General features: G+C 35.7%; 1 protein-coding gene across 6 annotated transcripts in view; it reads right to left on the bottom strand.

The window, feature by feature from the left end:
- Positions 1–1,446: 1,446 nt before the first annotated feature.
- Positions 1,447–26,908, bottom strand: part of SLC38A11 (solute carrier family 38 member 11) — a 56,359-nt gene continuing 30,897 nt past the window's right edge. For 5 of the 6 annotated variants that reach the window (XM_010365311.2, XM_030916669.1, XM_030916667.1 and 2 more), the window contains 5 exons: positions 18,241–18,311; positions 17,446–17,607; positions 13,994–14,106; positions 11,011–11,142; positions 1,512–1,908 (listed from right to left, as the gene is read on the bottom strand). In XM_010365311.2, coding sequence (XP_010363613.1) covers positions 1,615–1,908; positions 11,011–11,142; positions 13,994–14,106; positions 17,446–17,607; positions 18,241–18,311 — 772 coding nt within the window. In that variant the 3' untranslated portion in view covers positions 1,512–1,614. Of the gene's footprint in view, positions 1,909–11,010; positions 11,143–13,993; positions 14,107–17,445; positions 17,608–18,240; positions 18,312–26,908 lie in introns of all 6 variants that reach the window. The other variant, XM_030916668.1, reaches the window with a different exon arrangement.

The raw sequence follows: 26,908 nt of genomic DNA, 5'->3' as shown, positions 1-26,908 counted from the left end.
CTAAAATGCATCCTCCTTTGTGTTCAATAGGCCTTTCTCACTATGAGTCACACAATGACTCAGCTCTTGCCACTTTATTCAAACTACTATGAACCTACCCTTTACACACTTCCTGTAGGTTTTTTGCATTTGATTTGTATGAACTTATCATATATGTATTAACTCTGCTTGTGATAGTTTCTTGTTATTGGGTAACAATTAATATAGTACCACAGATGGAAAACCTGGTTGGAATACAAATGAAATAGAAATCTTAGGTGATACTCTATATAAGGAAGTCATCCAGATGGCCCCAAATTTTCATGTTACTTTTTAAAGACTGTCATAGATACAAAGACACAAAATCCTCATTAAAAAATCATTTTAAAATCCTCGGTAAACTGAGGGCATCTGTGGTGGGCACAGCTGTGTGTCCCAGATACCCCTGTAAGGAAGCATGTAGTGACCAAGCTATCAGTAGACCACCTCCAGCTCTCAGTTCCTTTAGGGTTTGCTCTGCTGCAAAAAGCTGCCTAGCCCAAGAACTCACCCTTCTCCAGATGCTCACATTCAATGACTGATGGAGGCAGCAGTATCAAAACCGGGTTATTACCCCCGAACAGGGACAACTCTGATGGGTCATGTACGCACCAGCTTCCCTGTGGAGTTGGCTGAGGTCAGCCTGCCTTGCAGTTCTACCTCTCCCTACCAATCCTGCTTTCCCCTCTCTCCCATTACTTATGATAAACTCCATCTCACTATCTGCTCCCAAAGACCCAGTCAACAAGAGCTCCCAGAAATCTCTCTGAGGAACCCCCAGTGGACTGAGAAAGCTTCTTCGGTAGCCCTGATTCTTCTTACACGTTTCTAGTTTCAAAGTTCAGCTTCCCATTGTATATTCCTGACAGCACTGAAAATTCAACAGGTCCATATCACCAGTCTCTTAGGTTCTTGCCACAGAAAACTTTTTTTTTTTTTTTCTGTTTTAGAATGGCGCTACCGTTGTATTCCCACAGCAGCAGAGGATGGGAGGTGATTTTGATCCTTCACTCACCTTGCTCCTCACAGCCAGTTTATGATTCAGGCTTCCTCACAAGGAGAGGTCTGTGCTCATTTCTCCAGGGATCCACTTCCCTTTGAATAAGGGATGCTGCTGAAACGATAATGGAGTTCTCTTTGCTCTTGGATATGTCTTCATTTCAATAGTTTTGGGTTTCCCTTCTCTTCAGTTCCACAGATTTTTAAGGACAAATAAAATGCCCCCCCTCCCCGACTAAAAGACATCTACACAAAATTCCAACCCACAATCACCTACTTATTTTGGAACACAATATACTGGTTTGCATATTAAATAAAAGGGGGATGGCAGAAAATGCTAAAGGCTTCACTCTCCCTTCTTCAATCAGCATTAGTGTAGTGCAGTCATTAGAACAAAACACTTATTTTGTTCCAGTTAAAGGTGAAATACATTCAATTTTTCTTTTCTTTATCTTTGATATTGCACTAAAGAGTCATGAAAGCCAAGTCTTGAAAAATGCCAAAATACTAATTTTATATAATATAAATACAGACTAAAACATGTAAATGTTATGTTTTAAAGTCTATGAAAACATACATATTTTTTTAAGCGTCAACTCATTGAAAGATACTAATATTTACAATAGAAAGTTGTGTTGTCTGCTGAATATGAGACTCTGAGGTATTTGTGAGCGAGAAATTGTCAGGAAAGCAGTAGAACATTTCCTGCCCGTGGGTGCAGTCTTGAGGATTTGTAATAGCCATGACGAATCCAAAAACCATCACTGCAGCACCAATGGGAAGCATGACATAAGACATAATCTTATCGGAGTGTGTCCTTGGTTCTTCAGACAGTTTCAGATAACAGGCTGATGGAATGATAAAAATGAGGGGAGTTGCACAGAGCACACCCTGCATGTTGAAAACAAGAAACAAGATAATGTGACTAGATGGAAACATTCTTCGGACAGCTTTGAAAAGCATTTACAAAATGTGTTTTTCATGCACATGTTAAACATGTGATGGGTTCAGATGAATCAAACAAAGGAAGGAAAAATAATTCTAAGAAACACTTAGAAATAGGTGTTGCCTTTTCCACTGGCATATTTACAAATGAAAATAATGAAATAGTATAACAGTTTATCAGACTTAAGAAAATATTGTCAGAAAATAATATAGAAAATAAAGCAGATAATAGGACTGACTTCTGGCACTCTTGAAATTTCCTGTATTTTCAGTTCATCGTATTTCCTTATATTCTTCATTAAAACTACTGTGTATCCACTATGCCCTTCAAACATGAATGGTCTATTTGTCATTTGTGTATAAGAGGGAAATTTTGGGAAACTGAATAGGGGCCACGATGTCTTTCTTCTTTACCTGAGCTTGTATGGAAATTGTGCCTATCTGTGTGAGAAAGAAAAACCATAACCCTAAGGCATTTAATGTGAAATAGCATTTCTAAATGCTCTTTCAAATAAAACTAAGCACATTAATTACTGAGAAAGTTGACAGCAGAGCTAAATGACTATAACTCATTCACCCTTGCCCGCATTAGCTAGGAATAAACCCAACCTAAGGAGGAATGTCAGATTTAAAACAATGAGTGGTAGAATTGTCTATTATAAAAAATACCAACAGCTATTGATATCAAAGGAAGAGACTTTCCCCTTGAGTAGGCCTAATTCGCAATAGAAACTTAGCAAATAATATAAATGTTAACATTTAATACATTTTAGGTAATATGTTTTTCTAATTATGTTAAATTTTACTTATAGTATATTTAACAATGTAACATACATTAAAATTTTATGACCAATATTCTCTTAAACCATAAAACATGTTTTTTAAAAATAAATTCTATTGTGTATCTTTGAGGTTTATAACGTGATGTCATAGAATACATACAGATAGTAAAATGGTTATTGTATTGAACTAACATATCTATCATATCACATAATTATTTCTTTGGTGATGAGAGCAGCTAATATCTACTTATTTAACAAAAGTCCCAAATATAATACAATTTTATAAATTATAGCCCTCTTATTGTACATTAAATCTGTAGACTTGTTAATCCTACATATCTGCTACTTTGAATTCTTTGACCTACCTCTCTACATTTCCTCCTTTTGTTTCCTGCCCCTAGTAATCACAGTTTTAATCTTTTATCTCTAACTCTATATATTAGATATTTAAAAAAATATTCCATACATAAGAGAGATCATGTAATATTTTGCTTTATGTGTCCAGCTTATTTCACTTAACGTTCTTCAGGTCTATCCATGTTGAGGCTAATGGCAGGATCTCCTTTTTCAAGGCTGAATAATATTTCATGTTACAGACAGATCTATATGACATTCTCTGTATCCATTGATACATCAATGAACACTGAAGTTGTTTCCATCTCTTCACTATTGTGAATAATGCTTCAATGAATGTGGGAGTATAGATATCTTTATGAGGTGGTGATTTCATTTTTTTTGAGTATATACCCATAATAGAGATTCCTGGGTCATATGGTGGTTCTATTTTTAATTTCTTTAGGAACCTCTATTCTATTTCCCATATTGAATATTCCAATGTACATTCCCACCAGCAACGTACTAGGGTTCCCTTTTCTCCACACTTCTGTCAACATTTGTTATTTCTGTTCTTTTTGATTATAGCCATCCTAAAGGTTATGAAGTGATATCATCTAGTGGTTTTAATTTGTGTTTTCCTGATGATTAATGATGTTGAGCACTTTTTCATATACCTGTTGGCCATTTTCATGTCTTCTTTGGAGAAATATCTGCTAAGGTCCTTTGCCCATTTTTTAATCCAGTTAATCATTTTTCTGCTATGGAGTTATTAGAATTATTTGTAACTTTTTTATAGTAACCCTTTATCAGTTAGATGATTTGCAAATTTTTTTTCCCAATTTGTATGTTGTCTTTTCATTTGTTGTTGTTGTTGTTATTTTTTCACTGCAGAGGTCTTTTAGTTTGATGTAGTCCTATTTATTTATTTTTGGTTTTATAGTCTGAGCTTTTAGTGTGATATTCAAAAAAATCATTTCCAAGGCTAATATCAAGGAGATTTTACCCTATGTTCTCTTCTAGGAATTTTATAGTTTCAGGCCTTACATTAAGGTATCTTATCCATTTTGAATTGATTTTTGTGTATAGTGTAAGATCAGGGTCCGATTTCACTCTTTTGTATTTGGAAATCCATTTTTCCCAGCATCATTATTGAAGACTATCCTTTCCCCATTGTGTCCTCTTGGTGCCCTTGTAGAAAATTAGTTGACCCTATATGTTTGGATTTATTTCTTGGCTCTCTTTTATGTTCCATCAGTCTATATTTGTGTTTTTATGCCAGTACCATACTGTTTTGATTACTGCAGCTTTGTAATATCATTTGAAATCAGGAAGTGTGATGCCTTCAACTTTATTTCTCCTTTCAATACAGATTGTTTTTTCTATTTCTGTGAAGAATGCCATTAGAATTTTGATAGGAATTATGTTGAATTTGTATATTGTTTTGGGTACTATGGCCATTTTAACAATATTAATTCCATTCACAGGATATCTTTCCATTTATTTATATATTCCATTTATTTGTGTCTTTTCCAATTTCCTTCATCAAGATTTTATAGTTTTCAGTATACAAATTTTTCACCTCTTTGGTTAGATTTATTCCAGAATATTTTTTGATACTATCATAAATGACATTGTTTTCTTGATTTCTTTTTCAGCTAGGTTACTATTTGTGTATAAAATGCTACTGATTTTTGTATGTTGGTTTTGTATCCTGCAACTTTACTGAATTAATCAGTTCTAACGCTATTTTTGGAACCTTTGGGATTTTCTACATATAGGATTATGTCATCTGCAAATAGAAATAATTTTACTTCTTCTTTTCCAATTTGGAAGCCTTTTATTTCTTTTTCTTGTCTGATTGCTCTTGCTAGTACTTCCAGTACTATGTTGAGGAGAAGTGGTGAGAGTGGGTATCCTTACCTTTTACTGGGTCTTAGTAGAAAAGCCTTCAGTTGTTCCCTATTAATTATGATGTTAGCTGTGGGTTTTTCATAAATAGCCTTTATTATGTTGAGGACTTTTCTTTAAACTGCTAAAAGAGTTTCTATCAAGAAATGATGCTAAACTTTGTCAAATTCTTTTCCTGCATCAGTTGAGATAATCACGTATTTTTTGTTTTCTCTCTCTCTCTTTTTTCTTTTTTTAAATTTTTTATTTTATTTTATTTTTTGAGACAGGATCTCACTCTGTTGCCTAGGCTAGAGTGCACTAGCATGATCACAGTTCAGCCTTGACCTCCCAAGCTCAAGCAATCCTCCCACCTCAGCATCCTGAGTTGCTGAGACTACAGGCACATGCTACCATGCCTGGCTAATTTTTTTGCAGAGACGAGGTCTCACTATGTTGCCCCAGCTTGTCTCGAACTCCTGAACTCAAGTGATCCTCTTGTCTTAGCCTCCCAAAGTGCTGGGATTACAGGTGTGAGCCACCGCACCAATCTGATCATGTGGTTTTTAGTTTTCATTCCCTTAATATGGCATTTCACAAATGTTGTTCTCTGAAATAATAAAATGTAAGTTTTTAATATGTAAAATCAATAACAAATGTGATATTACTTTACAACTAAATGCAAGTTTTCATAAACTATGTTTTTCTAAATTTAAAAGTTAATTTGTAAGCATATACAAAAGTAGAAAGAAATAGTATAATGAAACCCTATGCAACTATCACCTATGGTTTAAAAGCTTTTTGACACATTATTTTGGTAAATTTTCTCCAGGGAAAATAACAGCAAAGTGAATTTGAAGTTGGATGATGTAAAATTATAAATTGTACCTTAAAAATAGCTTTAAAATAACTATATTCTCACACCAGTTAATAAAATTGCTGTGTGTTTTATACAAAGCAATCTCTCCATACCAGAAATATTATGACTATGATCCCAATTATACAACTTTTTGAATTTTTACAAAAACAAAAGTATCCAGAGAAAGAGTAGTAGGGACCACACTGCATGGAAAATATTCCCAAAGTAAGAGACATAAGAATGAGAAAATACTAAAAAATACCAAAATCATGTTCTAATTTAGAATATATGGAAAATATACTTTTGCCATTCATAGCACTTGAATACAAATTAATATCTACATAGGTACACAAAAAATAAACAATTAGTTGTTATATGACTAGAATGAAATGTATTATGGATTCCATAGATTCTATCATAATATTTGGAATTAACAGTGCTTTTTAAGTTATGAAAGATACTGTAACACTTGGTCTGTATTTATAACAAAAAGTATTACCCTCTGATTTCTTTAAAATAACAATTTATGAAAACAACAAAAAGTAATTCAAATACAAATATGTGTATGTGTGTGTGTCTGTGTATGTGTGTGTGTGTGTTGTAGTCTCCTCTTTGTAGGCACAAACATGTGGCTAATTCATCTGGAACTGTAGATTGTGAAAGTACTATCAGAATGAAAACTGCCCCCAGCTTCTGCCAAGAAGCTGTCATCAGTCAGCCTTTTGGTACTCTTCCAAACTTAACTTGCTGGGCAGTGCGAAGCAATGGGTGTTCTGTTTGTTATAATTCTTAAGTGTTGAGAAAGTAGCAATTAGAGGAAAGACTATATAGCTCATATTTCTACTAGAAGGATTCCAGTTGAGTATCTTGTTTAGATACCAGCTACTTTCTTGATATTTAAAAACTCAGTCTTACTAAAGGTTGTTGCTAGAAGTCAAGATCAGGAGTAAAATGATAGTGTGGTTGCATCTGATCTATTCCCTACGAACTAGTCCAGATTATTTGCTCTATTTAATTAGACTTGCTTAGGGATACACCACTGGCTTTGGAATAATTTTTGAAATTGCTTGACAGGATGTAAAATCATAACTGCTTATTAAAAAGACAATAAAATATAGTCTAATTTATAAACGCGGGACAATACTTATTAATTGATAACAACACTATGGATGTCAGGGCATTTTGCAGTTTGCTGGAGAGAAAGGACAGAAGCTATTGAAAATTTTTATTGCCAGTACAGATTGAAAAAGTGTCTGAATGTTCCTACCTGAATAGACATTTCTCAAATGATGCAAGGAAGCTGGAAACTAAATAAAATAATGCTTATACGTCTTTTAAATTTCTACTTTATAATCAATCTAAACTCATGAAATTCACTCCAATACTTCAAAAAGAAACTCTCTCTTGCTCAGGAAGTCTTTGGCAATTGGGACTATGGCTTGCTCACCCCAAAGACTGTATTTCTCTATCTGGGCCATTGCTGGCATTTGGCTTGCTTTCTTCCTTCCACTGTAAACCACACATAAGGCTTGTTGAGCTGGTTACGCTGGCCACAGGCACCAGCTGCTTCATTTTCTCTCTTTGTACTGCTGCAAGTAGAAACCCATAGGGCCCAATTACTGCAGATGCCTCTTTTCTCCAATAGCAACATTAGTGCTAAGATGCTGGATTCTTGTTACCAAGAATAGTGCTTATATTTATTTGATTTGCTTCTACAATGAAACCTTTAAAACTTAGTGTGTTTGCTTTGGAAAAATATTTCATTGTTGTCTACTGCCATGCAAACAAGAAAAAAAGGAAAACAAAGTTCTATTTTTTTAATTTAATAACTAATATACCTCAATTCATTTTATTCTATATTATTTGGTGATACTAAATAGTAGCATTTCCTTACTTTGCAAGACCTGATTCATCTCATCTGTGAAGCTCATTAAAAAAGAATTTTACACAATTTAAAATCTTATGCTTAGGAAATCTCAGAGTAGTGTAATGGTTTAAAATGTGAGCTTTAGGGTCCAAATGCCTGTGTTCAAATCTGAATTTTTTTACTTTTAACTAGTATGACCTCAGACTATTTAATCATGCAGTGCCTTAGTTTCTTCATCTGTCAACTTAATATAGATAAAAGGAGATGATACTGCAAAGCACCTGGTACAGAGTAAGTACTCAATACATGGTAGCTCACATTATTATTATTATTCATTTTTTATTTTTTAAGATGGAGTATTGCTCTGTTACCCAGGCTGGAGTGCAGTGGCGCAATCTTGGCTCACTGCAACCTCTGCCTCCTGGGTTCAAGCAATTATCCTGTCTTAGCCTCCCAAGTGGCTGGGACTACCGGCATGTGCCACCACACCCAGCTAATTTTTATTTATTTTATTTTTTATTTTTTAGTAGAGACAGGATTTCACCATGTTGACCAGGCAGGTCTTGAACTCCTGACCTCAGGTGATCCGCCTGCCTCAGCTTCTCAAAGTGCTAGGATTACAGGCATGAGCCACTGCGCCCTGTCCACATTATTATTATGAAGTGGAGCACAGCATGCTTTAAGTTATTTCTAAAGTGTTGCATGATCCAGCATGTATTAGTTACTAACAAACATGATGCTTGATTTGGCTCTATTAGACATTGTAAGTATCCACACAAAAAAGAGTTGAGTAAAGATGTGAATATGTTCTTATGCACACCAAAAGACATACTGACGTGGAAAACACTTATTCTCAGGTGGTCTGAGAATGGAGATCCTAGAGTTTATTAATTCTTACAAAGTGCTTTAAAACTAGTGTAATTGTCTTGGGCTATCAGGTCATAACAGACAATTTGGCACTCTAATTTTTAATGTGTGTCTATATAATCAGGTTTTAAAAACATCTAAAGATCTAGCCTTTGGCCTATGCAAAATTGGGAAGAAGGTAAAAGTTACCTTTGACACTTGCTTACTTTCCTATGAGCTTTCCTTCCACTGTTGGTAGAATAGATAATTACCATTCTCCTGAGGTTTTGGAAACTGCTTACTCCTCACTTCCCATTTACAAGAAAGTCCCCAGTAGGGTCCCTGACTGAATTCCTTCCTGTCTTTGTGTGGAATTTCAAATCAAAATGGCATCTGGATGACATGGTAACTTGGGCATTGACAATAACACCTTCACCTATGCCTCAATTCTCAATGAAATGAGTAAATGATGACTTGGGATCCCATCTGTACAGGTTTGCCCTCCCTGTGGTGCATGACCAATAAATGCTAACCGGTGGGTGATTCTGATGAGAAATTCTGTAAGGATTGAGAAGATTAGCCACTTTGTAGTGGTAGAACAACTTCCATTCCTATCTTAGCAAATGGTATAATTATTCTAGTTCCACAAAATAAAACCAAGATGTCATTCTGCTCCCGTCTTCCCAATGGAATCTGTGTCACCAAATTGTGCCAATCTTTTCTCAAAAATGTGTTTTGGGAATCCATTCGCTTCCCTCTGTCTTCTTCTTCTTTTTCTTTTTCTTTTTCTTTTTTTTTTTTTGAGACAGGGTCTCACTCTGTTGCCCAGGCTGAAGTGCAGTGGTGCCATTGCAGCTCACTGAAACCTCTACCTCCTGGGCTCAAGCAATCCTCTCACCTCAGCCTCTCAGGTAGCTGGGACTACAGGCACGTGCCACCAAACACAGCTAATTTTTTGTAGAGATGGGGTTTCACTATGTTGCCCAGGCTGGTCTCCAACTCCTGGGCTCAAGCAATCCATCCACTTTGGCCTCCAAAAATGCTGAGATTACAGTGTGAGCCACCGTTCCCAGCCTCCTCTGTCTTCATCACCTATATTGCAGTTGAACTTTTATGTTTATTTGTGAGAATGCATAGATCCTTTCTTAACACATTCATCCTTATATTCTATTGTGTGGCACATAGTAATTAATAAATACTTGATCAGTGAATAAAGGAATTAGAAGTTGCACTGGATCTGGCTGGGCGCAGTGGCTCAAGCTTGTAATCCCAGCACGTTGGGAGGCCGAGACGGGCGGATCATGAGGTCAGGAGATCAAAACCATCCTGGCTAATATGGTGAAACCCCGTCTCTACTAAAAAATACAAAAAAAACTAGCCGGGCGAGGTGGTGGGCACACGTAGTCCCAGCTACTTGGGAGGCTGAGGCAGGAGAATGGCGTAAACCCAGGAGGCGGAGCTTGCAGTGAGCTGAGATCAGGCCACAGCACTCCAGCCTGGGCAACAGAGCGAGACTCCGTCTCAAAAAAAAAAAAAAAAAAAAAAGAAGTTGCACTGGATCTTAAAGTCTTTGTAAAATGTAGACAGAAATGAAAGAAAAATAATTGTTATAGGAAATAAAAAGCAGATAAGACAAAGAATAATGGAAAGAATTGATATGGCTTATTCACAGGCCAAAAAATAAGACTGACTAGAGCTGAGCATAGATTTTTGGGAAGTAAATGGGAAATAGTTTTACACAGAAGACAAGATTGTAGAAGCAACAGAATTTATACTTGCTCTGGTAGGAAAATGCCAATAAACTGAAAGCAGAACTTAAATATAGGATAGTTGAAACACAGCTGAGATTAATTCAACTGTGATATTATGAGGACTTCTATTTGGATGATGGCAGTGCAGACTATAAAAGAAAGGTCTGGAGAGAGAAAAATATTTAAATAAAAAGAAATTGTGTCATAGCAAGTGAATGGATATAACTTGAATCCTTTCATATTTTTCATAAATTTCACTAGATATATTATTTTTCAGCTAAGAAAAGTCCATATCACCTTAATTTATGGCTATTTTTAGTAACATTTATGTGTTGTAGTAAATGAGATATACAAAAATAAACTCTAAACCAGGGTTTCTCAACCTCAGCACTGTTGACATTTTGGATCAGATAATTCTTTGCTGTGAGAGGCCTGCACATTGTGGGATGTATATCCCTGGCCTCTGCCCACTCGAGGCCAATAGCACTGCCTACCCAGTTGTGACAACCTCATAGGTCACTAAACAACCACTGCTTTAAAACTATATAGTTCCATAAAGTGCACAGAATCATCATTGAAAATATTTACTATTACAAACATATTTTCATTCCACTTCAAAAGTGATACTTTTGTTAAGGAAAATAAATCTTATGTTAAATGTAATCATTGTCTTTTACAGAGAATTTTAGAGTGAAGGGGTAAATCTTTGAATGTACTCACATTGAGTTCTAAAACTATCCCAAGGCAATCAATCAGCAATGACACAAGCGTGGCTACAGTGATGACCATCACTGTTACAACAATGTGGAAAACCGACGAAAGATTCCCACCAAAAAACACATTGGCAATTACCTGCCGAATAAACAGATTATTTTGAGAGGGACTTTTAAAGGCATGAAGGATTTGTAGAGGGAGTATTTCACAATGGTCTTTAGGAATGTATAAAATACTACCAACAAGGCTATTAATCAAATCTCAAGTCACTAGAAATGTTCTATCTTTTCCAAAGTACTTACATATAGACACACATATCAATAACAAGTATTCTTTGTTGAACTATTAGTCAGTGGATTATATTACAGACCTATAGTGTGGCATACCGATGTTTCAGTACATGTATCTTTCAAGTATAAGAGAGACTTTGGAAAGTTATCTTATTCTTCTTTCTTGAGTCCAACAGGTTACTACTAAAACAAACTAAACATGCTATTTAGATTATTTGCAGGGCCTCTAAGAAATAGCTGTCACATTTCCCTTATTAATACTGGATGTGTAATATCCTTTACTAACAGGAAATTAATTCTGTATAAACTAATTCCTATTTGTTACAATTTAAGTCTATTTTATCTTGCCTTTCCTCAACAAAAATGGGAAAGAGTTCATCACCATTTTTCATGACTACTCAGATCAGGAAAGCAATAAAACATTACCGACTTAATGTGTCCCATACTGTGATATGGTTTGCACAGATAAAATGTCAGGGAAATGATTCCTATTCTCAGGAATTAATTCTTGGAGGCATACAACCAAACTTAAAAAAGCAAGTAGAGATCAATTTATAACAGGACAAAAAAGATCAAAGAGAATTTAGGGCTAGAAGGAGCTTTAGGTATCTAGAGCTGTCTCCTTAGAGTAATCTCCTTTACAGCATCCCTGAAATATGCTTGACCTACCTTGGCTTGAGGTAGGGCTTGAAACATGCACAGGATTTGGAGCAGAATTACAGGCCGAGACAAGAGCATGAAAAAGAGCAAAGAGGTAAGAACAGGAACAATACCTATGGAGGATAAAGAGAAGATAGTCTGAATAAGTAGTGACCCTGTGCAAAAGAACAGTGAGACAAGAGTTGGAAATGACAGAAGTTCAGATACTGAGGTATCATAAAGAAGCCATCTCTCTAAGCAGTGCTGCCTGGATATGCAACATCTCCCATGTGTCACATACCACCATGACTTTGTTAATAACTTTATGGTGATATTAATAACATAAGTTGTAATGTCTCTCCAAATATTATCTTATTTAAGATCCGTTCTTACAGATGCCTCTATGATATCCTTGTGAGAGTGAAAAAATCACTTAGTGAGGCAGCTAGTAAGAGATATTTATTAAGGGTACACAGCCTTTTTAGTGCTTTTATGAATTGAAACAGTTTGATTATATTTTTGTCAGTCGTACATTTGTGTGTGTACATGTGTGTGCATGCAGAATAAAGAGCAAGAGAAGGGAAAGTTATAGACACCATTCCTCTGCTGAGTATTTGCTGCTGTGGCAGAGATCTTGATTCAGTTCTGTCTTCCTGCCACAGCAGCTGGAAAGCAAACTCAAGTTTCAAGTACTAAAGACAGAAGTTGTGCAGGTGAAGTGACTCAGCCCGTCTGTAGGGAGTTTACCAGCAACCATGTGAGAATGCATCATCTGTTCTTACTTGTTGATCTAGAGATCAGATTTGAACCTATGTACTGGGCAGAAGCTAAAATAATACCATTTCCTGAATCTAACAATAGCTAGTAAAGTTTCAAAAGGCTCTTAAATTTAAAACAAAATTAGTTCAGTCTATTTCTCCTTTATAGTCAAGGTAGAGAACTGGCCTGTGAGTTGCACATGTGTGAGGGAGAGAAGTACTAGTTGTAAAGGACATACACAGTGCTGAACATTTCCCTCTTCTGTTTCCCTGTGCAGTCAGTTCCTTATCACTGGGACTGACTTAAAGTAAGCCCTGGCTTGCCTCAAGAAGCCTGTTGATTACTTAGTGTATTTAAAGTTCTGTAGATATTTCACTTCTCTCATTAGACCCTTTCACATGGTGCACTGTGTAAATAGCCTCTAGGAACAGATCCTAAATCTGAGCCCTTTTCAGTGTGGTCCCTGAAAGACCCACTGTGAAGCCAGATCACGTTTTACTGCTCACTGGTAGAGTGGATTTTCAGCTGACAGCATAAGGGATTCCTGATGGCCATTTTATCTAATTTACACCAAATAATGAATTCTCTTTCAGAAAATATTTCTCTACAAATCCAAGTGGAATATATAACACAATTTAGAGATGACTTTGACAATATATGTATATGTAAATAATATCCTATATATTTATATTATTATTTTATGTTATGTATAGTTGTAAATATATACATCTACATGTATAAATACATACATAAAATATATCTATAAAACTAAAAGTTTCAGTTGAACTTTGGTTCTCCAGGGAATATAAGATATTTTAGTTTTTAAAAAATAACAAAACCAGTTAGAATCTGTAGATTCTACAGTGCCTTTAATACATGTTGACTGATAAAACATCTAATCAAAAAGACAGTTTTGTAAAACATGTTTTAAATATTGGTACTTAATTTCTTTGTAAGAATGCCTTAAAAGCAACAAGTTTAGTTTGGCTGTTGCTAAAGGTTGGCAGTCACTTTGGAATGCAGTTGTATAAATATTTGTGCTCATGGTAATATAAGCCAACTCCACCAAACCTAATTTTCAAACCCAACTTTTGAAAAATTGTCTTGTAAACATCTGAATATAAATTCATCTTTAAACTACATAAATGACTACATTTTATAGTCAAAAAAGAAAATTTTATGAATTACACCATTTGTCATGCCCTTGGGAATTTGCCAAACTGTATTATTTATAAATCTTCCTAAATTAAATGTGGCAGAGAGATCACCTGGGTAAAGCGTTGGGAAGGAACCGCGCTTACCTCTCTCGTCACAAAGCATTCCATAGGGTATGTCAAAATGACAGTGACTCCATAACAAAATCTTCCAAATGTTACCAGGTCATCATTTCTGCAGTAATTTTCAAATAAGTCTCCTAGATAATAATATAAAATAAGTTCATTTACTAGATACTAAATGTTTGAGATAACTATTTAATAAATGAAATATTAGATATTACAGTCATGCATCACCTAATGGCCCACATATATGATTACAATGCTGTATGTTTACTGTATTTTTTCCATGTTTAGATACATAAATACTTTCCATTCTGTTACAGTTGCCTACATAATTCAGTACAGAAACATGCTGTACAAGTTTATAACCTAGGAGCAATAAGCTATACCATATAGCCTAGATGTGTAATAGGTGCTACCATCTAGGTTTGTGTAAGTATACTGTATGATGTTTGCATGATGAGGAAATCACCTAACAATGCATTTCTCAGAATGTTTCCCTGTCATTAAGCAACACATGACTTGTAAGTGAATCTCCATAAACTTCATTCCATTTAATTAAGAGAATAGATGACCAGGTCTAAATATAAGTTTTCGAATTCAATAACAATGTAGTTTTTCACTGATTTAAACCAGTACATGCTCCATGTGAAGGTAAATCCATCACTGATAGTTTTTCTCTTATTATTTGTTTTTGGTAGATTTGCTGCAAATTTGTACTGACTTCTGAAAAATACTTTATCCATTGTCTTCTTACATCAGAATCAACTCCCTAAATTCTTGGGCACTGGCTTTGTAAACTGGTTTCTGGTCTTTGTTTCTGGTGAGTAAGTGACTTCATTATTTTTTAAAAATGTCTGTTAAAATAAACAAATTTCCTTTTGAAATGCTATTCTTAGATCAAGAACAATCCTGAAAGGAAGAGTAGACCAGTACATCTGGGGAGCTGAATTTCCTGTGTATCATGCTATAGGGTTTCATTGCAACCTTGGGGCCACAGCAAGGAATTCCAAACATATGTTGCCTTTCATGGCATCTCATGAGCCCAAGTGTAAATGCAGTGATTCAAAACTGTGAAAATATGGCTATGTCCCAGAAAGAACATTAAATTTAATAAGTTCCAGACTAGATGATGGACTAAATAGACCTTGAAACAATTCTTATTTAGAGACTATATTTCTCAGCTGCCTATGAAGAAATACAGGGATCTAACTAGGGCACAGACGTCATGTCATCAAAAAACAATTACCTACAACTGTACAGTAGTCCATGGAAGAAATAAAAAATAAATAAAAATAAAACAATGACTAATGCCAAAACAGAGTATTTAGGCTTGCTTATTTTCTGAATATAACACGCTTAGATGTTAAAATTGTGGTTCCCTTTTTAAAATTAAACTTAATTGAAAATTAGGTCAAAGTCACTCAATACTACACCATTTAAAAAGAAGAAAAACTATACCTCGGAACTGTTTTTTTTTTTTTCATTACAAAGCTGAATATCCTAAATAGTTTGTCTCTTCCCAAGATTTACTTGAAGTGGCTCTCTCCCCTCCCCCATCAACTAGAACAAATCTACATTACTTTAAAACATCCCTTTTGGGCAGGAGGGGATTAAAACACAAAGGTGGCAGAAACCTGCTTCAAGGTTGACTGAAAAGATTCCAGCACTCTAAGAAAAAAAGACTGAAGTTCCCCGTTCACTAACCTCCACTAAAAAAAATGAGCCCTACCATCTTTCCAATAGAAATGTCAGGGAGAATCTTGAGTTCCCACTGCCTCACAAGCTGAAATTTATCTACTGAAAGAGGTTAGAAAAGAAGAATGCAGTATACACAAATTAGACTAGATTTACCCAAGGAGAGGTGGCCTGGAGGAACAATGTCAGCTTATTGCAGCCTGAATCTAACTATATTTTAAACAATTACATCTAGGGGGAAAATGACATCAAACATCTGTCAGCTTTGTTTTATAAAGATGTAATTATATCTGAGCAATTACCACTGATAAAAGCTCCAGGAAGATATAACTAACAAAAAAGGTTTGTGTCTTACAGAAAAGGCATTTAAAAACAAAGGTGCTGTACGGACCAGAGCCCACAGGCCATTTGCATTGGCAAACTATGTAGCAATAGTGATACATGGCAATGCTTTGGAACACAATTCTTATCAGAACTTTCAAGGTCACTTTGTTACTGCACTCTAGTGGCACATGCATGTATTATATTTTTGACTGCATTTGAATTTTGTTAATCATTATTTTTTGAAGTCATCTTCCTTCATTTCCTGAGAAATATTTGCCTAAAATCATAGTGATCTATAACCTCTGTTCAGAATAAGGCAGCCATCCTCCCAAGAGCACCCAAGTTTTCAGAAAACTAAGCTAATGGGAGCTAGAGGCAAAGGGACAACTTTCAGAGGGTCATGGTTGACCAAAATAGGGGAGGCAGAAAGAGGATGGAAAGAAAACTGAATCTGAGAGTCAGAAGACTTGTTTTCTGGTTTGTCACCAGCCAGCATGAGCGAGTTACTTCATCTCTTTGTGTTTTAATCAGGGGGTAGAACTAGTTATTCCACTTCCCTTCAAAGGGTTATTTGAAGGTCAATGAGATAATAGACCTGCAAGAGCTGTGAAATATGTGAATCGCAGCCTATTGCTGGACTGTCCTGAATATTATACTACATTGATGATTGAATGTAAGGGTCAAGAGAAGTAGAAGAGAGGACTGCTCAGTTGTTGGGCCTGGGTGAATGCAAAAAAAGAGAAATATCTTTGGAGGGAGGAAGAAAAGTTCTGGTTTTAGGGGAAACATAATGTTTTGTGATTAAAACAATTACAGAACAACTGAGTAGAAATGTCCTACAGGCAGCAGGTTGGAGACAAAAAGAAAGGTCTGGGTTAGAGTCAAAACAATGAAAATATCTGGAAAATTGTTTGAGAGAAGAGCAAACAATATGCTTGAGACCTTTATCTGTGTGGTGTGGGATGGAGTGGAGTGGGAGATTAGAGAGGGTACAGAAAAAGAAAAGAAAGAAAAAAATTAACAGAGAGAAAGAATAACAATGATAATATAGTAATACTTTTTCCTCTAAGGGAGGAAAATTTGAGCAAAGAAAGGAAGTTCAGTTTTGGTAAGTGATTCAGAGAGATTCAGGAGAATCCAAATCGAGGTTGTTTGAAGATTGGGAGGCCACTGCTACCTTTGAAAATGAAGCTGCAGTGGAGGACAGCCAAAAGTCATGTCCTGGGAAGTGACAGTGTGTAGAAGGAGAGAGTATGGGCTATAGAACTAAATTGAGCAGTTTAAAAAGGTAAAAATTTGGAAATAGACAGCAGGGGGCAGGAGGATAGAGAGAATGGGTGGAAGAGAGTAATCTTGAAAATAGAACACTGGGCATACCTGTACAATAAGGAGTAGAACATTGGGTATACAGGTACCAACGCACATCAACACTATAACTGAATCTCTCACTTTACCTTGGGTGAAGCCAGTAAATGTCAAGTATCCACATGTAGCAAAGAATATACAGATAAATACAGAAATCACGATGGACATATGGATAAGGCGGGACCACTTAGCTACTGTGGGTTCTTCTAAAGAACTGTAAACTAAGAAGGAGTTATGGTGGCAAATAAATGCTGCAATACAAAAAAAAAAAAAAAGGCATTATTAAAGCAAGCATCAGGGTTTTCTTTTTTAGTTCTGAAATTCAGAGACATGTACTACTTTAGATGCCAATGAACTGCAGTTTAAATATACAAATTTATTAATATGTCAGCAAATAATTTTTCTAATAGTTCTAGAAATCAGACCATTCACATCAGGCTTATATGGTCTTTTCACGTCACTCTGGATATAAACCAGGCCAGTCCAACCTTCTCTCCCATTTTCCTTTTCCTAATGACCCTTCCCATCTTAAGGAAACTCTAAATACCATCATTTTCATTCTGTGGCTTCCTTTGCCATTTGGGACATAATAAAGGGTTTGAAGAAGTCCATAACACTTGCTAGTCTTCCAAGTTAAGAAACGAGATGACTGTAATGAGTTTTCTGCATGAGAAATAGATTTCTTCAAATTGAAGCAAATTTCAGTGATGAGTGAGAAAAGTTTGAGCCTAATTTTATATTGGCACAAACTAGATCATATGCTGCTAATAGGAAGTCTAAAACTTAGGACATCTGCTATCCAGACATAAATATGAAACACAGCACTTTTTTCATGGAACAGAGAACTCCACATTGAGAAAGGGCCTTTGAAACCAAATACTCACCAAAAGACATAACCCCGACCGCTTGAATGGCATTGGGCTTTGCAAATACCCAAGCATCTTCTGTTTTTGGTCTAGAAGGAAAATCAGTTAACTTGATAAATTATTAAATAAATTCAAGCATAAGTATATCAGATAACGAGAAATAGTATCACAAATATAAACTGAGTGTCTTTAAGCCAGAAATTAATAAGGTGTTCCCATTAATCTTATGTAACCATGAATAAATTTCCCAGGAGCATGAGTGTTATCTCTTAACCCCAGTCCTCTAAAATGTATGTCAAATACTTGGACAGATTCTATTTTTACATATGTAAAATATCCAGACTCTGTAATTTTGTGAATTTGTTTATTTGCTCATCAATTTAACAGAAAGCACTGATTATACACCCACCAGTTAAGCTACTTTTTGAGGGAGATACAAAAATTAATAATGTCCAGTTACTGCTGTTCATTCCGCCCTTATTTTTTTCAGGCTTAACCTATCCAAGAAAAATTTTGTTGGCACTAAAATTTATTGAGGGAGGTAAACATGAACTAATACTAATTGAGGATGTACTATCTTCTAGCAACTCTACTGTGTTATCTCATTTAATTTTCACAATAACACTTAAGAATTATTATCACCATTTAACACATGAAGAAAATCAAGCTCTGGATGGTGATATAATTTGCCAAGCTTCCACAAATAATGAGTGAAGAAGCTGAGATTTACCTTCTTGGTTTATTCACTGCCATATTTTTTCCGGGCTGTACCATCTGACAGTGGCCTAAAATTCCCACCTGTAGATGTATTTCTCAAGGGTATTTTGGAAATATATGCACTTTAAACAGCTTGAAACAGGCTACATCCTAGTGGAATTAAAATATTTGATATTGGCAGTGATCGGTGTACCTGGCTAACACACCCTGAGTAATGATGAACAGCATTGTTCTTCTGGCCTCTTTCCACTTATTAGCTGTGTGATTTTAGGCAAGTTACATGACTTCTCTGTGCTTCAATTTCAACATCTATAAATTGAGGATAATTGTAGTATCTAACTCATTAAGTCACTGTGTAGATTAAATGAGATAAAATATGTAAAACTTCTGGAAGAGAGTTTATCACATAGCACGTGTTCAATAAACAGTCATTAGTATTAATATTATTATCCAGCATTATTAATAAAGGTAACAAAAAGTCTAAAAGTATGGTCAACTTCCTTGGGAAGGGAAGGCTTGAGTGAGACTCAGAACAATGCATGAAGAATGGAACAGGGAGATTCCTAGGAAGCATGAAAAGGCACTGGGTGTTTTCAATAAAAAACAGGAATTCATTCTAAAGATGAAGACCCATCTATTTCATAAGTTTATTCATTCTCTATGTAAAGAAGGTAAACACAAAAAAATCTTGTTTGTTGTCCACACTTTGTGGGATTTATGCATTATGTTATCTTTTTTCCCATATATGAAACAAGCAGTTACAGACACAAAGAAACTTTACAGAAAGGCTGGCCTGTAAGGGTAGGCCACGGATTGTTATAAGACTTGCTCCAATTCCCAGTTTTGGGAGTGGGAGCTACTGCCACCTGCTGCCTCCACTACTCTAAATGCAGTTGACATTAAAAGCAGCATAACCTGTTAAATTCCAACGTTAATGTGAAAAAAATACATATTTTGTACATGATCCTTAGAAAATGATTTAGATCAGGCAGCTCTAACAGTTGTAGAAACTTGAGGATTCTCTAACTTTACAATATGTTTTAAATGGTATGCTTTCCCTCTTATGGTTTTTGCACTTGGAAAATATTCCCTCTTACTCCCCAACCCCAGTACAGATTGTGGTGGTGTCCTACTTTTTAAATCTTATATTAGTAATAAAATGTAGAAGTTTAGTTTTCATTTTTTCTCTTCCATTTAAATTTTTTCCCTAGGTCCATATGGTTCCTTGGGTATATTCCCAGAGTGTGAAACAATACCTAGAGATAATTTTGGATTTTCTCTGTTCATCATAATGATGATGGTTTTATAAGATGGAAAGTGCCAAAAAAGATGTTACAGATAGGAAAATGCATATGTCTAAATCTAGGGAAAGAGAGGGAAACAGATATTGGGTATGGCTTTCCAGTGATTTATAAAATAGCCTACGATTGAGTTCCAGATACAACCAGTTGTACAGGAAAAAAAAAAAAAAGAGAGAGAGAGAGAGAAGAAAGTTCTTGGGTATATTTTATGAGATTGCTGAAACTCTGAAACTCAACCTGGATGAAAACATAAAGTTATAGACCTTTTGACTTTAAAATGTAAATGTTGAAATATGAAATAAAATGTTTTCAAATGCCATCAAGCAATTTATAAGATAAGGAATTATGACTATGAATTTTTTTTTCAATAAATGCAAGGGGAGTTTAATAACAAAATATTATTATAATCAATATTTATTAATAGCTGTTATATTGATATTAGTGTAATTTACCACATTAACAGATTAATGAAGGAAAGAAGCTTATGACCATTTCAAAATATATAGAAAAGCATACAACTCAGTATTTATTTTGAAAAACATGCTGAGCAAACTAATAATAAAATAGAACTTCCTTTACTGGATAAGGAATGTCCACCAAATCCTACAGCAAATGACATACTTAAAAGTGAAAAGTTAGAAATATTCTACTTAAGGGATGAAATCAGATAGGATGTTCAATATCACTGCATTCAGAATATATTATTGATATTCCTAGCTAATTCAATAAAATAAGTGATGTGTAATCATTAAAAAGATTGTGTAAATTATTTGTACACAATATAATTATGCATATGGAAAATAAGCATATTCAGCAAGGTTACTGGATACAAGTTCAATACACACAAAACATCAGGTGGGTTGATGTACACTAACAACAACCAAATAAAATGTTGTTTTAAGTGTCATTGACAACAAAAACACTAAATACTTTAAAAGATGTGCATGATGTTAATGTCACGTTAAACTTTTATTTAAAGACACAAATAAATGGAGAAATATACCATATCCATACATACAAATGGGAAGACTCAACATCATATAAACATCAATTTACTCCAAATTAATTTTTAAATTCAAATATAATAAAATACAGAAAAAAAGAAATCAAAGAATAAAATACAATATTGAGGCTGGGCATGATGGCTCACGCCTGAAATCCCTGCACTTTGGGAGGCCGAGGCAGAAGGATTGCTTTGAGTTCAAGACCGGCCTGGGCAACACAGGGAGATCCAGGCTCTACAAAAAATAAAAACATTAGCCAGGCATGATGGTGTGTGCCTATACACCCAACTACTTGAGAAGCTATGATGGGAGAATCACTTGAGCTCAGAAGGTTGAGGCTGCAGTGAGCCATGATCACCCCACTGCAGTCTAGCTTGGTCAATAGAGTAAGACCCTGCCTCAAAATAAATAAAATAAAATGAATAAAATATTGAAGGAGGAAAAGAAATTCAAAACTCAAAAAAACCTATAATATTAAAAATTATAATAAAGTTAAAGATAATAAAACCAATGGAAGGTAAATATAAAACATCCATATGATAAAATTATTTATATACACATTTAAAAATATACAGGTAAGCTAAAAGCTGAAAGATGACATTGGTCATGCATATACAGTTGTCCCTTGGTACAGGGGAGGGATTGTTTCCAGGACCCTCCAATGGATATCAAAAGCCACGGATGCTCAAGTCCCTGATATAAAATGGTTTAATACTTGCATATAACCTAAGCACATCCTTCCATATAATTTAAATTATCTCTAGATTGCTTACAATATCCAATACAGTGTAAATTCTGTGCAAATAGTTGTCATACTTTATTTTAAAATTTGTATCATTGTTATTGTCATATTGTTATTTTTATTTTTTTTCCAATATTTTGTCCACAGTTGGTTGTGTCTGCACATGCAGAAGCTGTGAATACAGAGGGCTGTGATCAAGAAATAGTATACAGTGTATACACAGTACTCCCCTCTTACCTATAGGGTATATGTTCCAAGATATAACCTTGCAAGGTATCCTATTTACAGCCTAGCATATGCCCCCTGCCCAAATGAAATAACTTTCTGAGGCCAGGTGTGGTGGCTCACATCTGTAATCCCAGCACTTTGGGAGACCGAGGGAGGTGGGTCACAAGGTCAGGAGTTTGAGATCCGCCTGACCAACATGGTGAAATCCTGTCTCTACTAGAAATACAAAAATTAGCTGGGCATGGTGGTGTGTACCTGTAATCCCAGCTACTCAGGAGACTGAGGCAGGAAAATAGCTTGAACCTGGGAGGTGGAGGTTGCAATGAGCAGAGACTGTGCCCCACTACACTCCACTCCAGACTGGGTGACAGAGTTAGACTCCGTCTAAAAAGAAAGGAAGGAAGGAAGGAAGGAAGGAAGGAAGGAAGGAAGGAAGGAAGGAAGGAAGGAAGGAAGGAAGGAAGGAAGAGAAGGATGGAACTTCCCTAAGGCAGAAAATATATTTTAAATAAAATGTTTGAATTTTAATTAAACCCCCATGCAAATTAATAATCAAAAGTTAAACTCGGACACCCAATTAAACATGTGTAGATGGGCCACATAAGTTTATCTTTTCTCTTTTATGAGACCCCACTAAAATGCTACTAAAGAAATTTAAAAGAGGAATAAATTCATGAGGGAAAGGATAGTGGAAGAAGAGACATCCAAGGAGAAGACACTCTGTGGAAAGGAAACTGGATACTTCTGTAGTGAAGATGTTGCAGCCGTGTAGAGGGAGCTCATGATGAGAAAGACGTGATTCACTTTACAAAACCCCTGTATGTGCAGGACTCAGAGATACCAGAAAGCGACCGAGAATGCTCCAACAAAAGGAGAAAGGAAAGAAAATGGAAGAGCTGGGATCATGGATAGAGGGTATACAACACAAAAAGGAGGTAAAAGGAAGTCCTAGGAGGATCGTGGGGGAGCAAAGTGAGAAAGCAATCTGCCTAGAATGGAGGGCAGAACAGAAGGCTCTGGGATGGAGATTTTCAGGAAAAATAATAAAATTAATAGATTATATGTTTCAGCATCTGGAAAAGAAGTAACAAAAATGACCAAATTTAAAAGCTAAACTGAATATCCAGATAAACACAAAACTGAAATCAAGTGGTATTTGTAGAGAAAACAAAGGGAAAAGTGTACAAGAAGAGAAACATAAACTTTATTTTAAAAGTTGTGGTATTCTCCATGTATGTAAGAAGAGGAAGGATAGCTTGAGAGAGCTAAATCTTCATCTACTGTAAGAGAAGATAATAGTGAGACACCAAAAAAGGCACTTAGAATCACATTACTTAGAAATAGAGATGTGAATGCCAAGAGATAAGGCTTAAAGGGTTGAAATAAAACAGGTTTTGGTAGGAGGCTACTCTATTTCATTAAAAGTCATTTGTAATCTTTGACTTTATAAAATCAGTTTAATACATTTTCTTTTCTTTTACTTTATTTGTGAGACAGGATCTTACTGTAACCCCAGGCTGGAGAGCAGTGGTGTGATCATAGCTCACTGCAGCCTCAAACTCCTAGCCTCAAGAGATCTGCCAGCCTCTGCCTCCCAAGTAAGCTAGGACTAGAGGTGCACGTCACCACACTTGGCTATATTTTTAATTTTAATTTTTTATTTTTGTTTTGCAGAGGTGGGGGTCTTGCTATGTTGTCCAGGCTGGTCTTGAACCATTGGTCTGAGGGATCCTTCTGCTTTGGCCTCCCACAGTGCTGAGATTACAGGTGTGATCCCTTGCCTGGCCTGTGAATGTATTCTTTTGAGAAAAATAAATACATTGAATAAATGCAAATAAAAACAACATTGAGAAGAAGCAGAATTCCTTATAATACCTTAGAAAGCTTTAAAAAGATCTAGGCAAATAATGAAGGTTACTGTAAAATTTAGATCATTTTAACAGCAATGATTCAAGTGTTTCAAAATATTTTAGTACTAACAAAAATAGGAACTGGCTTATAGCAGTTTGTAGCCTTAGAACAGCAAACACTTTTAAAATTAATTGCTTCCCTTACCCTGGAAAATCTAAACGAATGCTTCATTATATATTTTTAATAAACCGTTTGTGTTTATGGGGCTTGCGGTAGGAGATGGAGAGCTTTGGGGAGTTAAATTCATTTTGCAATATTGTCTCAGTTCGGATTCTTGCATTCTGAAATTTTAGCCTGATTTTGAACAGGTGAATAACAATAAGGCAATGTATTAGGAAGCAAGTCCTATCAAAGGGAGCTCCAGTCTCTGCAGACTGATAAAAAAGAGCCTCAGAACTTACAACCTCTGGATCAGGAGAATCAAAAAACATCATGCCTCTCTATGCTACCTGCCCAACCTCTTTCAGTTAAACAGAGGCGCTTTCAAATATACAATTCCAGCAGAGCCTGCATTTTTGTTGTAAGGGCCTCATGTATTAGCCTTTTTAGCCAGACACATCTGGGAGTTAAGTGCTTTGGATGACACAAAACAAAGGCTCCATGTTGCCTGTCACACCACAAGCTATTAATGACAAGCAAATCTGACCACTTCCGCCAGCTCCTGCATCCAGTGAAAGCTCTTGTCACTTCCTCATTCTCAGCTCACTTATATTCTGATTCTGTTTTATAGACAACCATGGTTTACGTTAATATATAAAGCTGCTCAGGAAAATTCTTCTTAGGAATCACTCTGAATATTAAAACTGATTCATTTAAACACACACACACATACACACACACACACACACACACAAATGGGATAACCAGTCTATGCTTTTGGATTGGAAGAATCAATATCATTAAAATGACTATACTACCCAAAACAATCTACAGATTCAACACTATTCCTGTCCAACATCATTTTTCAAATTTAGAAAAAAAATATTCTGAAATTCATATGGAATGAGAAAAGCCCCATTAGCTAAAACAACCCTGAGTAAAAAGAACAAAGCCAGAGGCATCACATTATCTGACTTCAAACTATACTATGAGGCTACAGTAACCAAAGAAGCGTCGTACTAGTATACAGACACATAGACCGGTGGAACAGAATAGAGAATCCAGAAATAAAGCCACACACCTACAACCATCTGGTCTTTGACAAAGTCGGCAAAAATAAGCAATGGGGAGAGGATTCCCTATCCAATAGGTGGTGCTGAGATAACTGGCTAACCACATGCAGAAGAATGAAACTGGACCCCTACCTTTTTCCATACACAAAAATTAACTTGAGATGGATAAAATATTTAAATGTAAGAACTCAAACTATAAAAATCCTAAAGAAAACCTAGGAAATACCCTTCCCGACATTGGCCTTGGCAAAGAATTTATGGCTAAGTCCTCAAAAGCAATCACAACAAAAACAAAAACTGACAAGTGGGACCTAATTAAACTAAAAAGCTTCTGCACAGCAAAAGATACTATCAACAGAATAAACAGACAACCTACAGAATGAGAGAAGATATTTACAAACTATGTATATGACAAAGTTCCAATATCCAGAATCCGTAAGGAACTTAATTCGACAAGCAAAAACCAAATAACTCCATTAAAAGGTGGGAAAAGGACATGAACAGACATTTCTCAAAAGAAGACATACAAACAGCCGATGAACATATGAAGAAATGCTCAACATCACTAATTATCCGAGAAATGCAAATCAAAACCACAATGAGATAACATCGCACACTAGTAGAAATAGCTATAATTAAAAAGTAAAAACAAACAAACAAACAAAAAAACAGATGCTTCCCGCCTGGGCAATGTAACTGGGACCCCATCTCTACAAAAATAAAAAAATTAGCCATGCGTGGTGGCACACACCTATAGTCCCAGCTACTTAGGGGGCTGAGGTAGGAGGATTGCTTGAGCCTAGAAGGTCAAAGTTGCAGTGAGCCATGATTGCACCACCGCACTACAGCCTGGATGACAGAGCAAGACCCTGTCTTGAAAAATAAAAAATAACAAACGTTAGTGGGGCTGTGGAGAAAAGGGAACACTTATACACTATTGGTGGGAATGTGAATTAGTTCAGCCATGGTGGAAAGCAGTTTGGAGATATTTCAAATAAATTAAAACAGAACTACCATTCAGCCAAGGAGTTCCATTACTGGATACATACCCAGAGGAAAATAAATCACTCTACAAAAAAGTTGCATGTACTTGTATGTTCACCACAGCAGTACTTGTAATAGCCAAGATGTAAAATCAATCCAGGTGCCCATCAACATTGGATTACATAAAGAAAATATGGTACGTATACACCATGGAATCCTATGCAGCCATAAAAAAGAATGAAATCATGTCCTTTGCAGCAACATAGGTGCAGCTGGAGGCCATTGTCCTAAGCAAATTAACACAAGAACAGAAAAGCAAATGCCACATGTTCTCACTTATAAGTAGGAGCTAAACATTGGGTACATGTGGATATAAAGATAGGAACAACAGACACTGGAACTGGGAACACAGACTACTAAAGAGGGGAAAGAAGGAGGGGCAAAGGTTGAAAAACTACCCATTGGGTAATGTGCTCACTACCACAGTAATGACGGGATCATTTGTACAGGTGACTGGATCGCTTGTACTCCAAACCTCAGTGTCATCCAATAAACCCATGTAACCAACCTACACATGTACCCCCTGAATATAAAATAAAAGTTGAAATTATTTAAAAAGTATATATT

The sequence above is a fragment of the Rhinopithecus roxellana genome, chromosome 14 (assembly GCF_007565055.1).
Source record: "Rhinopithecus roxellana isolate Shanxi Qingling chromosome 14, ASM756505v1, whole genome shotgun sequence".
NCBI lineage: Eukaryota > Metazoa > Chordata > Mammalia > Primates > Cercopithecidae > Rhinopithecus > Rhinopithecus roxellana.
This window is presented reverse-complemented; position numbering and strand designations above follow the sequence as displayed.